The sequence below is a fragment of the Enoplosus armatus genome, chromosome 4, assembly GCF_043641665.1.
Source record: "Enoplosus armatus isolate fEnoArm2 chromosome 4, fEnoArm2.hap1, whole genome shotgun sequence".
In the NCBI taxonomy this organism is placed as follows: domain Eukaryota; kingdom Metazoa; phylum Chordata; class Actinopteri; order Centrarchiformes; family Enoplosidae; genus Enoplosus; species Enoplosus armatus.
In genome coordinates this window covers 22,079,180-22,094,893 of record NC_092183.1, presented here as the reverse complement: position 1 = coordinate 22,094,893, position 15,714 = coordinate 22,079,180, and the positions used below count along the sequence as shown (strand labels likewise).

At 42.8% G+C, this 15,714-nt stretch overlaps 1 protein-coding gene across 1 annotated transcript; it reads left to right on the top strand.

Moving 5' to 3' along the window:
- Positions 1 to 228: 228 nt before the first annotated feature.
- On the top strand, positions 229 to 15,472 carry nr5a1a (nuclear receptor subfamily 5, group A, member 1a). Its single transcript, XM_070903644.1, has 7 exons — positions 229 to 250; positions 1,982 to 2,100; positions 2,515 to 2,656; positions 3,373 to 4,022; positions 11,254 to 11,373; positions 12,783 to 12,930; positions 15,219 to 15,472. The coding sequence occupies exons 1-7, from the start codon at positions 229 to 231 to the stop codon at positions 15,470 to 15,472; spliced, it is 1,455 nt and encodes a 484-aa protein (XP_070759745.1).
- Positions 15,473 to 15,714: the final 242 nt, after the last annotated feature.

Below are 15,714 nucleotides of genomic sequence, written 5' to 3'. Positions count from 1 at the left end.
GTATTATAGACATTGACCATCCGGGATTTGTATTGACCTTTTTTTAAAATTATTATTATCATCATTATTATTATTATTATTATTATTATAATTATTATTATTATTATTATTATTATTATTATTATTATTCTGTCCGCCTCAGCAGCCCATGCAAGGCTGCAGCAACACCTACACCCAGGTTTTAACTATCAGACAATCACCACCGACTGGCTGCTGCCAGCTGTTCAGATGTTGGGAGACAAGGCTCACGGTAAGTCTGTCTACTATTCTACTAGTCTGCGTTCTGCGGTCACAGCTTGCGTGTCCTTAATAGATATTAGATAATACCCCCCCCCCCCGTTCCTAATCAAGAAACCAATTTAAACCCAATGAATTCAGATACAGGTTATTAAGAATAACGATTGTCTAATGAGGACATTGCGGCAGGTAGTATGCCAAACAGTTTTAGAACGGCAGTTAACTGAATCAAGAAGACTCCTGTTTTCCTGACCCCTGTTTAAAGGAATAAATACCACGGACTGTGGAAATAGTAGTGTGCGAGAATAAAATAGAAAATGATACAATAGAAGGAAAGTATAATTAACAGCCCGGTGATTCAACTGAAAAAACGTTATGTCTGTGCCTCTCACAGCACAGGATCTGTCGAAATAACCAACAGTGGAGCTAACAACCAAAATAAAAATACAATTTGGTTAATAGTTTAATGGAGACTGGAAAATGTAAAAAGATAGAGCCGAAAAAACACGTGTAGACCTATAATAATAATAATAATAATAATAATAGAAGGGCAATAATAATAATAATAAAAGGCCTAATAGTAATAGTAATAATATTTCAAAGTGTGGTGTTTGCCTCCTGATTGGAGGGGACATGGAGCCGAATTCAGCTCCACGGTCAGGGCGAAGAAGAGTCTCGAACCAAAGTGTTGGAACGAGACACATGGTGGCCGCTGATGTGGTAGACTGAACCTTTGAAGAGGAGTTTGATGCTATAATGCCATAAATCAAGAGTGGGCCTGTAAAGTAAACGCATGCATGTATGGAGCGGATGGATGTGTTTGTTTAATGGCGATATTGATGGTTATTAGTTCGTTCCATAGATGATATCACCTAACTTTATTTTTATTTTTATTTTTTTAAAGCTGTATCTATTTGTAGGCTATGGCAGATTTCATGCGGCTGCATCAACCCACATAGTACACAAACATATATACAGTACAGGCTGTTTTAACGACGCCTGCGTAAATATTCGCGACATTCGCAAATGTAAAACTGAGGGAAATTATTGAGAAAAAAAAGAAAGAAAAAAAAGACCACTGTCATAATGTAGACCTACACAGAACATATCCGACGTCAACACAGCTGAACTCTTCAATTTAGACTAATACATTTAACATGGGCCTATGTTTTGGCCGACGTTTATTCTATGGACAGGATATTAATTGGGCCTTATTATGTAAAGCATTCATTTATTCTGAAACATACAGCATATTTATATTGCATGTATATATTATATAAATATACTAATTATAATTTCGATCAAATAAATGCATAGATAAATAAATACATTTCCCGTCTACATGAAAGGTCTAGAATAAATAAATGAAATGAGGAAAATATATATTTTTCTTTTCATTTTTATGTCAGATGAAATTGAATTAAACGTAAAAAACAAAACAAAACGAAAAGACAGCTGCACTGAAACTATTTCACGCGCATCAAGCTGCATCGAAACGAAGGCAAATGACTGAGAAAAGTCATTTAAGTTATAAAAGAAAACAACAACAGAAGGCACATTATTATTAACAGAAGGGCACATTGATCTTTTTTTTTTTTCAATTTTCGGATTGTTCTTATATATAAATGGCCGACAGAACATTCTGCATGGGTTTATTTGCATTGAACACTTAAAATGTGGCACGTTGTCTTTGGTGGATGCACGTGCGCGCGTGCGTGTGTGTGTGTGCGTGTGTATGTGCCAGGTGTGACTTTGAAGGTTATGGAATACACGTATGACGACGACCTGGAAGAGCTGTGTCCTGTGTGTGGAGACAAAGTGTCCGGATACCACTACGGTCTGCTCACCTGCGAGAGCTGCAAGGTGAACACACACACACACACACACACACACACACACACACACACACACACACACACACGGAGCCTTTCAGCAGAAACAAAAGCACGCGGGCGAATGAAGAAGACACCACGGCATTAAACTTAATCGAATCATTTCTAATAGCCCAATTAGAGCGGGTGTTGTCATTATGGCCCAAATAATAAATAATCACACCAAACAAAAAATTAAAAGTGAAGCGGACTGACTCAAATATTTGTGGGTTTTAAATGTATTTTTTTTTTTTTACTTCAACATAAGCCACGAGAAGTACGTAAAGACAGAAAATAAAAATGCAACATCACATTGACCGACTTCAGAGTTTCCTCTCAGCACAATGTGGCATCACATCGAGTGTTAATTATGCAATACAAATGTTCTTTCTTTCTTTTCCCGCAGGGCTTCTTCAAGAGGACGGTGCAGAATAACAAGAGGTACACGTGTGCGGAGAACCAGGAGTGTAAAATAGACAAAACCCAGAGGAAGAGATGTCCCTTCTGCCGCTTCCAAAAGTGCCTCAGCGTCGGGATGCGGCTAGAAGGTGCGGTTCACTGACACACACACACAGATGCGCTCTTTTCACCATGATAATAATAATAATAATAATAATAATAATAATAATATATTTATGCTATTATTTGGAAGAAATTTTAAGCATATTCATAGGGACTTTTTCCCCCCCCATCCTCACACATTTCTCATTTTAATCATTATAATTCCCACAATAGTTCTAATAATTTCGTTCGTTTTCTTGAAAATATTTCTACAATTGTATCCTTTCGATTGCTATAGTAGAAACCGTTTCAATATTTCTTGATTTGTGGGGCCGGTGGCTCTCATGTTGTTTCCTACACACACTGGATGGGGGATTAATTCCCAGACAGCAATGCAGGAAAGCACCTGCTTCCGCAGCAAAAAAAAAAAAGAAAAGAAAAAAAGAGGACACATTCTTGACTTGCTGATAAAACTCCGGAGACTCCCCTGTTTTAAATCAAAAGCTCTATTTAGGCTACGAGGAGGAGTGCTGCACACAGACTCTGGGGATTCTTCTCAGCCCTAAAAAGGGAAGCAAAAATGACCAACATGCCTGTTATTTACTCTGCAGGAAAGGCTGCATGCTGGTGAAAATGCGAGTCATGGTCCTGCTCTCTCTGCTGCTACAGTTTGCAAAGGGGATCTTTGCAGCGCAGGGAAATCCAGTAGAGTCGTTGTTCCATTTGTAAATCTGCTTTTCACCTCTTGTCTCTTGTGTGACAGCGGTGCGCGCAGACCGCATGCGTGGGGGGAGGAATAAATTTGGCCCCATGTACAAGAGAGACAGGGCCTTGAAGCAGCAGAAGAAGGCTTTGATACGATCCAACGGGTTCAAGCTGGAGGGCGCAGCTCCTCCGCCGGCCTCCCCTCTGCAGACTGACTACGGCTTCACCGGCACCCTGCACAGCCTGCCCACCATCTCCAAAAGTCTGCTCCCCTCCACCCCGAGCTCCATCACCCCTACAGACTACGAGGTCAACCTCTATGGACCCCCATCCCTGGCCATGCAGTCTCACGTGCCCCTCACCACTCAGTACCAGTACACGGCCTTCCCCGGCAGGGTGATTAAAGCAGAGTGCCCCGACTACACCAGCTCCCCTGAGTCTCTGACAGGATACCCCTACCCAGACATGTACCCCTCAGCCTCGCCGCAGCCGCCCAGCCTGCCGCCGCTGGTGCTGGAGCTGCTGCGCTGCGATCCCGACGAGCTGGTGGTGCAGAACAAGATCGTTGCTCATCTGCAGCAGGAGCAGAGCGGCCGGGGCCGGCTGGACAAGCCCAGCACCTTCAGCCTCATGTGTCGCATGGCAGACCAGACTCTCTTCTCCATAGTGGAGTGGGCTCGGAGCTGCATCTTCTTCAAGGAGCTCAGGGTGAGTCCCAAGCCCTTTATTCTAACCCTCATGCTCTCACACACACACACACACACACGCACACACACAGAATAATGCCACATTTACAGCTGCACGCCACTACTTCTTTTATGTAAAACTCCAGCCTTTATACCTAGCTTTTGATTGTCTCCCTTCCATTAAACCTGGTTTAAACAGATTCTACGCAATCCATAAAAGTTTGTGTTATATCCCGTAAAAAAAGACTCATTTTTGTGGCATAGCAGCAACATTCTATTTGTGTCAAATAATGAAATTGCTGGCAAGCCCCCAAATCTGATGTGTGTCTGCCAACACACACGTGGGCACCTTCAAAAAATAATTTGTGTGACTCATTTATGCATCTGAGCGGGGGGGGGGGGGGGGTTACAATGGACGTTTTGTGGTAAGAAGAGGTTCAATAGAGACCCTGCAGATATTATAAAATAATAATTCTACGGCACAATTGTTCCATTTTTTTACTCTGACTTTGTTTTTATCACTTTGCTCACATTCGACGGTCCTGATTTCAGTCCTAAAAAAAAAAGAAGATCAGAATCCTTCAATTCTCTCCCGGAGCCGGTCTCCCCTCAGACTAGAACAGACCTACCATGCAGGTCCAGACTGGTCTCATTGGTCGTGATGTCCACATCACAGCTGTAATTGGCCTGAGAATTCCAATGTAAATGGTATTTACGAATCAAAACTGAAGTTTTGACATTCAAAAACAAGTCATAACTAATACAATTAACGCTACTGTTAACTTAAAATGTCTGAAGATCATCACTGGTTGGTTTTAAAGGGTGTTAATGACGACAGCTGCTTTTATTTGTTACCTTTTCTCTTACGACACAACATGATAATGGCACTAAAATAATAACAATAGCACAGTTAGTAACATTTGCTCTTTCTAAAAAAGAATGAGAAAGAATTTGGCAACAGCGGATTTTTGCATGTTGCGAAAATCAGCTTGCAGAGACTTAATGTTGCGTCCGATTTGACATTGGTCAAAGTTAACGTGATGGATGTGATGGATGGCCCAGCTATGCGAGTGGATCTTTAATAATGGCTATGACTGGAGACCGGAAGGAGGAAGAAATCTGGTCTGCTTGACAAAAGATAATGTAGAGTGCAAGTGATTTCTATTAAAACATGCCATTTGGGTAGAGAAGCAAAATACAAATTAAGCTTTAAAAAATATATAATCACATATTATTAAATTATGTTGCATCAGTGTTCAGTAATGTTTAATAGAAATGCACCAAAAGAGCCAAGCTGCTGCTTAGTGTGCTCTTGCAGACAAGACGCAGTTTTTAATGCAACGATGCAGCTCTGAACCTGCAAAAGTGGCAGTGATGATTAGTAATGCCGTGGAATACTTTTTCCAGTCTTATGGGGGTAATTCTTCCTGGCCCGTGTTCTGCGTGTTTCCTCGGTGCTGAATAGTAGCTGATAAGACCACACACACACACACACACACACCTCTGAGGATAATGATTGGACGTACATCACTGTCTCACTCGATCATCTCCCCGGCACTTTGATTGTCTTTGTGAGCAGTGCCACAGACACACTGTAGTATTGGACAGTTTCGATGATTTAGTCCCATGCTGTGGGGGGGGGAATCGATACTTGCTGTTGTGGTTAACTGTGGCTGCTGCTGCTGCTGGCGACAATATGGCTGAATACGCCGACTGCTCTAAGTGAAAATGGAGGATTATAATTCCTTCCCGACAAATCAGGCCGGTTGCACAACAATGAAGTGAATATCACCTTCCCCCTTGAGTGATGATATAAGCTGCCTGCGCCGACAAACAAGCACCTGTCAACAAGATACGGTCAAACCGACTCAAGCCAATTAAACAGTTTAACTGCCAACAAAAGGTTGATTCTGGCCTTGGTGAGATTTGGTGAGATTCCTTCCTGTCTTTGGTCCAAATACCGTTTATTTACTCTGGTACACTCAGAGCAGGTCTGTCTGCTCCTTTCCTGCTTCACGCCCGCCCACTTGACATTTATTCCTGGGGACTACCACGGGCTCGGACATACGGTCACTGAGAGCTGCACAGTCTTTCTCGTCATCTGTTTATAAGCATATTTTGGCACCCGGGATAGCTGGAAATTATGAGCAGGACCTGATCAACAGAGCTGGATCACTCATCTGCCGCGGTTGCTGTCTGTTGTGGGTTCTCTGCTTGCACCAAGAAGGCAACAGAGTAAAGCAGATGGAGATCTTTGCAAACTGCAGCAACCTGATGGGGTTTCGGGTCCTGCTTTGGGGGCAACTGGCTGAAAGCGCCACAGCCCCATACTTACATACTTTCATGCATGCTACATTCAGTCACATTAGTGTTGGTTCACCCACAGTTACAAAAAAAACAAAAAAAACAGCACACATGTTAGGAGAGGACAGGGCACCTTGACTGCACAAGTGATTTATTCAACATCAAATGAGTGGTGTTGTGTGAATGAACACATTATAATAAGGTTAACACAGCTGCAGCTCTTTGCACGGATAGATACCACTAGAGGTGTGTGAAGGAAAAAAACTTGAATTGAATTGAATTGAATTGAATTGAAATTCTAAAATTCACGCAACACCACTGAAAGCGTCGGACATCAGCCGCACCCTGGCATTTTGTGTTCCCGGAATGACCGCGACCTGTTGAACTGTGTGTACAACGTGTACAAATACCCAACCCCCAAAAAGTATGAAAATGAGGATCGAATTCTTGGTTTCTGAGGACATCCAAGAAGGATCAGTCTCTCTTTTTTTGTTGTTGTTACTTTTGTACTTTCCTCGTCCCAAACAAAGGCCACATTGTGGTGCTGATGAGATTTGTTGCGTCTTCTCAGACTGACAACAACAAGGTATCTTTACGCTGCCTGTGTTGGAGGGAGGGATACTCGGCTGAAATGTCCACTTGTTTCCAAATGATATCTACAGTGTGATTTTACATTTTCTGTCAAAAAACGCCTTGATGCAAAGGAGGTGATGCGTGTTGCAGCCTCAGCGTCATGTTGTTCAACGTATTTGTACTCACTGTTCACTTTCACTTTGTCACGCACAGTGTAGTTGCATCAACACAATAACTAAACGCATGCATCTGTAGCGGTAATCAGTAACAAACAATCTTTTTCTCAAGCCACTGTACAATTACGGAGAATATTATAATTCACTATAGGAAATATACGTAGAAAAAGTACACTGAGAAAAGATGTACTGCATGTCATGTTTATATATGTTAGACCAGCCCTGTCTCGTTGAAATGATTCTCGCCCACGTGCTTGTTTAGACGGGAAACGTAACTGCTGCCAGGACACCTGAGACCAGGGTACGAGTCCCACGCAGCTTTTAGGTTAGGCAACAAAAGCATGTTAAGGTTAGTGACGTGACTGTAAACCTAAGACCACCACCTTTCCCCAACCTTAACCTTAAGAGCGGTGAGTGCTTAAACATGACCATGACAAACTTTTAATCATGCTGTAGTTGCTACGACATTTCCTCCTCATCCTGTTGCCTATTAGTATGTGTAAATGTAATTTGTAGGATTTTTAGGACATGGCGGGTCCATTGATCAAATCCATTGATCCAGCCAAAATATTCATTGACACATGATCACATGATCACTCTAATATTGTAAACATTTGAAATTGCCTCTTCAGTCCTGATAGACGTAATGGTCTCACTGTGCATCGGGAGCTGTTCGACGCTCTTAAAAGCAAAAAGGTGACAATTTGTGTGTGAAGGAAATGTAAATGAACGAGCACACTTACCGCTCTCAAAACAAAAAAAAAAATGTAGGTTTATTCCTTCAGAGACAGAATAAAATAAATGGATCTTTTCATTTGCATTAATGGCTTGCACCATCAAATAAATACCCTGATCACATTCACTTCTGTTTTTGTAATATGACAGTTTTTCTCACCATAACAACTGTGCAGCCTTATTTCGCCTGTGATACACATGTGACTTACCTCTGTTTATAGTCAGGCCATGTTGTACAGGGGGCCGTCAGCGTGGACAGTGGGAACAAAGCTGTGCATATTTTGCCAAAAAGGCCTCACGCAGAAAGAGCCGCTTCCCCCGGACTGGATAATTACATTCCATGCAGACGATAACGGGGAAATGTCGGCTCTCCACTGCAGCTCCGCGCGGCGCTCGTCTACATTGTTATTAAATTGCGAGCAGACTGGAAGCTATTGATTGCTGCAGTTCCCCAGAGGTGGCCTTTGTCCTGTCTTGCGTTTGACCTTCCATTCACCTGTTGAACATGGAAGATGTCGCTGAGGAAGTGCACACAATGAACATCATAAATGTTCAGCTACTAGGGGAAGTGTGCCAGAGACAGTCAATTTAAAAGCAATGTGTCAGAGAAGATTTTGAAGAGTTTTTGCTCAAAGATAGATGCAATAAATAGAGATGCACTATTTAAAATTGTATATAAGACTTGGTAAATGATGAGCCTCGGGGAGTGATAGCTGCCCTCTTTCCAGAGGTGAAGTCTTCACTTTTTCCTGCGGACCCCACTACATTACATTTCATCTTTCCCAGTGTTGCCAGTTATCCTGTCTTGTATTTCTGCCGTTTCAACCCAACAGGTTTGCTGATGAGGTGCAGCACAGGTTGTTTGTTTTGAGTCGGCCTATGTGATGGCTACTTTGCCCATAGCTTGTCCTGAGGCCACCAGAGTCTGTTGTATTATTGTATTTACTTGTGTATTAGACTATTTAAAGCACCTCACTACGGCTATGCACAATTATATATATATATATAATTTATTTTTTATGCCCAAACATTGCTTCTGTATCTGCTGCTACTTGACCAAATACTGAACATTGCCGCTGGTCCCTCCAGCCTGAAGACAGAGCCTCATTACAGCACAGCTGCACAGTTAGAAACCAGACACTGCAAATCTCACTCGACGCACATATTTAGCCTTAACCGAATTTACTTGATTGGCAAACATGATGAATATATAAAAATGCAGGCTCAATGCAGACTTGGATTGGATTTAAATGGCTGCGACTGATAGAACGTTTTTTAAAGGTTGATACTAATATGAAGTGCCGCAGTTGCCAATACCATGAAATGTCCATAACAACATTAGCCTCTGTGGCTCCAAAATGCAATACTCTTCAACCATCTGTGGAAGATAGTGGATTGGAACTGTCAGTAAGAGGAACAATGAAGGAACCACGGTGTGAACAATCCTGCAGTCCGTTTCTGTGTTACATTAACCCACCTGAAACACACACACACACACACACACTATAAGAAAAGGCCAAATAGGGCCAACTGGTAAGAGAAGGGAGGGAAGTCTTGGTAATTATTACTATGTAAGAATGGTCCAAGCAGCTGCATTTGTGATATTCACTTTTCACACACGCCATGTTAATGTGGCATAGACGGGGCAAGGGACAGTCCAGCAGATGGAACACGCTTATGGATGCCAACCGCCATAAAACTCAACAGGAACATGGTGGACGAGGAGCTGTTCTTGTCTGGTGCCAATGTTCCCGTCATGTATTTAATATTCAACAAGTTTGCGAGACAAGTAATGTTCTTTCGTACTTGTGCTGCGTTGCTCGTTAGTTATCAACTCACCTGCGAAAGCGTTGGCAAAGCAACCATAAACAAGTCACGGGATTCAAACACGTCATCGATGCCTAAGCCTCTGCGCGTGAAAGTATCTTTCTTCAGATGGGCGTGACCCCTTAACGCACTCGCCCCCGCAGTCTTTCCGTTTTCATCCACAACACAGCCGCACCGCCGCTTTCCCTGAAATGTCACGAGGTCTTGAGGTGGGGAAATTGGCGGGGCAGATTTCCCTGAATATCGATCCCTGCTCCCATTCACACATGCTGCGCCGAACCGCCCACGTTCAAAACCACTAATCAAAACTTAATGTGTGGTTTATGCTTTTAGTTTGGTGCTTTTTATCACCATTTTAACCCGTGTAAAGTGTCTTTGAGTACCATGAAGTGCTCTATAAATGAAATGTATTTTTTATTATTATTATTTTATGACCCCACGTAGGAAATGTTCCCGAACATTTCGGGGATAAACTGCATGTGTGAAAGGGGCTTAAGATGGACGGACAGACAGAAACATTGAGAATCCATGTGGGAGATAAAATAAAGCCCCTCTCCCGGCGTTCAGCACCTTTGAGGGGTTTTACAGAGTGATTTTTTTTTTGGGCTGCAGCTGAGTGTCTAACTCCTCTTGGAGAGGAAGCGCAGTAGGTCAGCGAGACCTCTTGCTTCCTTAACCCCCTCCTTTATCACTGTACACCCAGGCCCCCACCACTGCACCGGTCCAAATGAGTGTTTGTGGCCAACAAGATTGGACCCTCTCCTCTGCGACTGATATATAGTTTCATTCAGATGGACAGTAATTCTGTCAGCTCCATGTCAGATGAATGTGTGTCTGGGCCTATTAGCAGCTGCGGCTGCAGAATTACTGACTGCCGTGTCCTTCAGTTTACAGACAATATTGCAGCGAGGGGGGGCTCTCAATCTGAAAACGCACACACCCATCCCCCCAGAGCAGAGCAGATGTGACTGGAGAGGTGGTGGTGGTGGTGGTGGTGTGTGTGTGTTGGGGGGGGGGGGGTAAATGGATGTGGGTGAGGTGAGCAGGTTGAAGAGGTCTGAGACGATGCTCGTAAATACACAACACGGGACACGGAAATAGCACAAACACCCAAGACATCAGCGCACACACGCATACACAAACACTCCCACACAACAACCTCCTTGTTTTTATGGTCCCCTCGTTTTTCACTTGATCTGCCTTTGTCACATATTTCAGCGAGCATGACAGCAGGCTAGATTTTACTTCATTTTAACTCAGAATCAAATGTAACGGCAGGGGGACTTTACACACACAGTAGAAGGAATTCAGCTATAGACCATAATAGATACAACACAAAATGATAGAAAATACAATTGAAAAAGACTTTGAAAAAGGGGATATTGATCTTCCCCACAACATTGAGGCGCTGGGAGACAGTAACAGAGGAATGTTCTACAGGTTTCAAAGAATATTGATCAGGATTTTTAGTTTAAACAACAATGAGGAGGAAAAGAATCTACAGTATATACATGTTTGAATAGAGTGAACCTCAGACTGTAGACGTGCTTTAAGATAATTTTTGTCTCTCTGTCTCTTTCTTTATCCGCCTCTCTTTCTGTGTGTGTGGGTGTGTGTGTGTGTGTGTATTTCCTGGAGGTGGGAGATCAAATGAAGCTGCTCCATAACTGCTGGTCTGAACTCCTGGTCTTGGATCACATTTTCAGACAAGTGCAACACGGACAGGAAGACAGCATCCTGCTGGTGACCGGCCAGGAGGTAACGACTCCCTCACACAACTTCCCATCGGCCCAGTGCACGTGTCTGCTTCGCTCACCTTCGTTCAAAATGTGGCTAATGAGTAGGGACGTCCCCGAATCCCAAATACGTTGTTCGGGAAAGCACAAATAATGCGATGGAAACGGATATTTATAGAGAGAGAGATGACGAGTAATATATATTTCATAATTAATTATAGTAAATCAATTTGATGCTTTAAAGGCACACAACAATTGTATTGCTAATGAATATGAACCACGCCCACTTCCGGCCTTCTATCCGAATACAGATACAGAGACATATAGACATCTAGACATTTGGTCATTTCCATGCCTAAAACGACATGCACATGTACAGTATTTAACGCGTCCTCCAGAAACTTTGTGTTTTTCTCAGCCTCTGAAACAGATGAAAGCGAAATTCTTTCAGAGTGAGCAGCTCTGAAAGGCATGGTGACCCGCCACACCTATTCAGTGGAAGGAACTCTGGAATGCATTAGAATGAATATGTGCACAAAATCAAATGTTAGTGGTTCACGAGGAGGCGCTATTATATAAGAGGTGGACTGGCGGCGGCCGGCTCATATGCTGCATGATAAATCACTGTATCAGTATATCAGTCTTAAGCTAGAGCGGCCTTCAGAGCTTGTCAAATGGTTTGAATGGGGTCAATTTATTCCTGAATGCCATTGTTGAGGAATGTAATGCAAGTCTCAATGTAACGTTAAATAGGCTAATGAGAAGAAGATTTTGCTGACGACCTCAAAACATTTAGGACAGCATTATGCGTGCCTTGTGAGCAAGGCTGGACTGCAATGTGCCTGAAGCCCCCGAAAGGTCTTGTCCTAATAATATGTCAACTGGCTGGAGCTCATTTAATTGAGCATTTGTTTGAGGACATGCAGCACCAAAGCACATTGCCAAGTGACACGATAAGAACCTTAAAGTGGGTCCTGCTTTAACACCACAAAGCCATGTCTGGAAAATAATTTAGTTCCCAGTCTTTCAGTCAAATCAAGGGGTGGGGGGGTACCTGTTCATACAGACGGCGCACATGTGAACTCACTGAGGCTACTTTATGGAACATATTATCACACATCACGTATTATTTGTTGGGCATTAATAATCATCATACAATGTGTTTCAGGTTTGAAATATTGACCAATGAACATCATACAAACACAATTGAATAGAATGAACAAATTCGACTTACGTAATGAAATGCCACATGGACCGAGGTTTTCTGTTGTTTTTCCTGTGTATTTAGAATACAGCACAGCTATATGTAGCTACTTGACCTTTTCAGTTGACTCTGCAATTAGTTTTTGACAGCGCTTCACTTGAGAGGGCTTGCGCTCGAGTCTCGTGAATGTGAGGGACTTAAAAATCACCGGCAGCCTGTGTTTTCAGGTGGAGCTGTCGTTCATCCTGTCCCAGGCTGAGGCGACTCTGTCCAGCCTGGTCCAGAGAGGCCAGGAGCTGGCGGCGAGGCTGCGGGCGCTGCAGGTGGACCGCAGAGAGATCGCCTGTCTGAAATTCCTCCTCCTGTTCAACCCCAGTGAGTCAGCCTCGTGTTTTCCCTTCATTCTGTCCACAGAAATGTTGAATAAGGCCAATACTGACCTCTAGTCGGTGAAAATGATTATATTGGTGTTAAGGAAAGAAATGCTGTCATCGTAACCTATATCTGACTTATTGTCAGTTGATATCAGGTTTGTGAGGCAAAAACCGGTCAAACAGGACACATAATATTACTATTTGATATGCAGTATTGAGTCTCTTCCTTTAAACATTAATATTTCATATAAGAGTGCGTCATACTTGATTGACTCGTCTGCTAATGAATGTTTCTGAAGGCCTGCAGATTGTGTGTTTTCAGAAGAATAGCAGGTTTGGACATAAAAATCCATCAACTTTGTGGGTCAGCAGGGCCATACTGATGCTGTCCTTTGGCGGAATTTGAATAGCAACACTGACATTTTAATGAAAATGTCACAACTGCAGATTATCTGCGGTGCCTATTTATCCGTGAGGTTACAAGTGTTTTCCAAAATGGCCTTTTTTTTCTCCCTCCAATAAATTCACTTAATTAAATTTCTAGGGTTGACAAAAACCAATATTAACAAAGACATCCTCCTCCATTGTCCACTAATGGCATTCAAAATGGATGGGTCTATCACTCGATGGCAGGACTGACATTCATGTAGCGGCTTGTGCAGATGGAGAGAGCATAGATGTGGCTTGCCCAGATTCCCAGAAGTGTTTGCTGTTTAGCGCTGGCAAAGCGGGGGAACAAAGAGCTTTTGAATGGTAAGAGCACTTGTCATAGGCAGAAAATATTTGCTGTCTTTGCCTGTGGCTTCTTTGCTCGCGCTCTCCCTCATCTTCAGAGTCAGGTTTGTCGGGGGTAATTTAATTGCCCTTAAGCAGTTTGAAAAGATGATTCAGAACATTGATTCAAAACATTTAATTACTGCGTGAATAGATTCTCCAAGATGGGCTCAGCTGATGCTGAATGCCGGTCCACTGGAGGGCTTGTCTGTTGTCTCTCTCGCTCAGGCACACACACACACACACACACACACACACACACACACAGAGCCACCCACACTCACCTTATTTCATACATAAAGTATAGATATAGCATAAATATAAAACCTAGTAGCTTGCATTTATACCGCAAATGAATGGGTTGCATGTGACATTCAAACTGCTTTGTTTCTTCTTTCTGATATTCTGAAATAACTTTAATATTCACTTATATAACATTAAAACACTAACATAGTAGAACCAATGTATGGAATTTCATCTGAATGAAAATGGTCAAATGTTATACTGAATATTGGTTTTGAGCAGCTTGAGTCGTGTACATATATTACCTGTATGAGCCTTCAAAAACCCATGCTGGCCAAAAACCAAACTAGAGCCCACATTGTTCAAAGAATCCACAAACCAAAGCAGGAATCATCTAGAAACCCGTCCTAGCTCAAGTGCGACTTGCTCCACAGCCTTTTTCCTTTGAACAGCACCTCACAGCCCTCACCGACGCGTGGAGCTTTTGCTCAGTTGTCATGGAGATGGCTTGGTTGCTAAAACATGACCTCAGTATAAAACTCCATTGCCCTGATGAAGACTGTGAGTTGAAAGCTCCAGAGCAAAACCTAGCCCATTTTTGCCAAACTACTATTTCAGTAGTCCTTTCCAAGTGTTATGCAAATATTTCAACAGGATTACACTATTCAAAGGTCGAACCATTTTATTAACGCTCCCAATTTATTGTTCATTTTGTGGGGTTGTCGTGTAAATGACAGCCGCATCTGTACTTGCGTCATGATATTTTCAAATGTACCACAGCATTAATTTTTTGTGGAAATTCAAAATATGCATGAAAGCAGGTTGATGGAAAGTGCAATATAGAGCTATGAAAACAGGACATATCTGCGATAAAATGACACGTCATCTTCTCCTGCTCTTTTCTACGACGTGGATCTTTAACCTCTTAAAATCCAGTTTTACACTTTAATCTCCTCCAATAATCTTATTCAGCATCTTTCTGGCTGCATTATATACGTACATTCTGTATCGTCTTGTCCCAGTCATGTGATGTTTACACTCCAGGATGTTATGGCTGCCTCAATACATCAAATAGAAATAAACAAGGTGTTCTGTGCGTCATTTTATATCCAGAATGGCATCACTGCTAAAATTTTAAATCAAGTTCTGTGGGTTTGAACAATGTTTGAGTTTTAATGACTTTAAGAGGTTTATATACCACTATATACTCTGCCACATGTCAGCAGATTCATATTTCCCCTCACTGAGTCATGATCCATGTTGCGTGTGTAGATGTGAAGCTGCTGGAGGACCAGGCCTTCGTGGAGGGCGTCCAGGAGCAGGTGAACGGGGCTCTGCTGGAGTACACCCTGTCCACCTACCCTCAGTTCCAGGAAAAGTTCAGCCAGCTGGTGGTGCGGCTGCCGGAGCTGCGCTCCCTCAGCACGCAGGCCGAGGACTACCTGTGCTACATGCATCTGAGCGGAGAGGTGCCCTGCAACAACCTGCTCATTGAGATGTTGCACGCCAAGCGAGCGTGCGTGTGAGGGATGCTCCACTGCCTTGTGTTGTTTCTCTAGGTGAGACTGTGTGTGTGTGTGTGTGTGTGGGAGGGGAAAGTGTGAGCGAGATGAAAAAAAAAAGAAAAAAAGATAGACAGGTTGATATTGGGTCATCTTTGGGAGGGCTTTTGTTTGAGTTAGAGAGGAGAAAATGTTCTCTAGAGTTTGGAATTATAAAGCTCCATCTGTACTCAAGGTAGTTTCAAGATTTTGAGTGATAATGTTTT

Excerpts from the sequence above, each read along its gene's own strand:
- nr5a1a (XM_070903644.1), top strand. The coding sequence starts at position 229 with ATGTTGGGAGACAAGGCTCACG. Across the intron at positions 2,101-2,514 it reads TCACCTGCGAGAGCTGCAAG|GGCTTCTTCAAGAGGACGGT; the intron begins GTGAACACACAC and ends CTTTTCCCGCAG. Across the intron at positions 4,023-11,253 it reads TCTTCTTCAAGGAGCTCAGG|GTGGGAGATCAAATGAAGCT; the intron begins GTGAGTCCCAAG and ends TATTTCCTGGAG.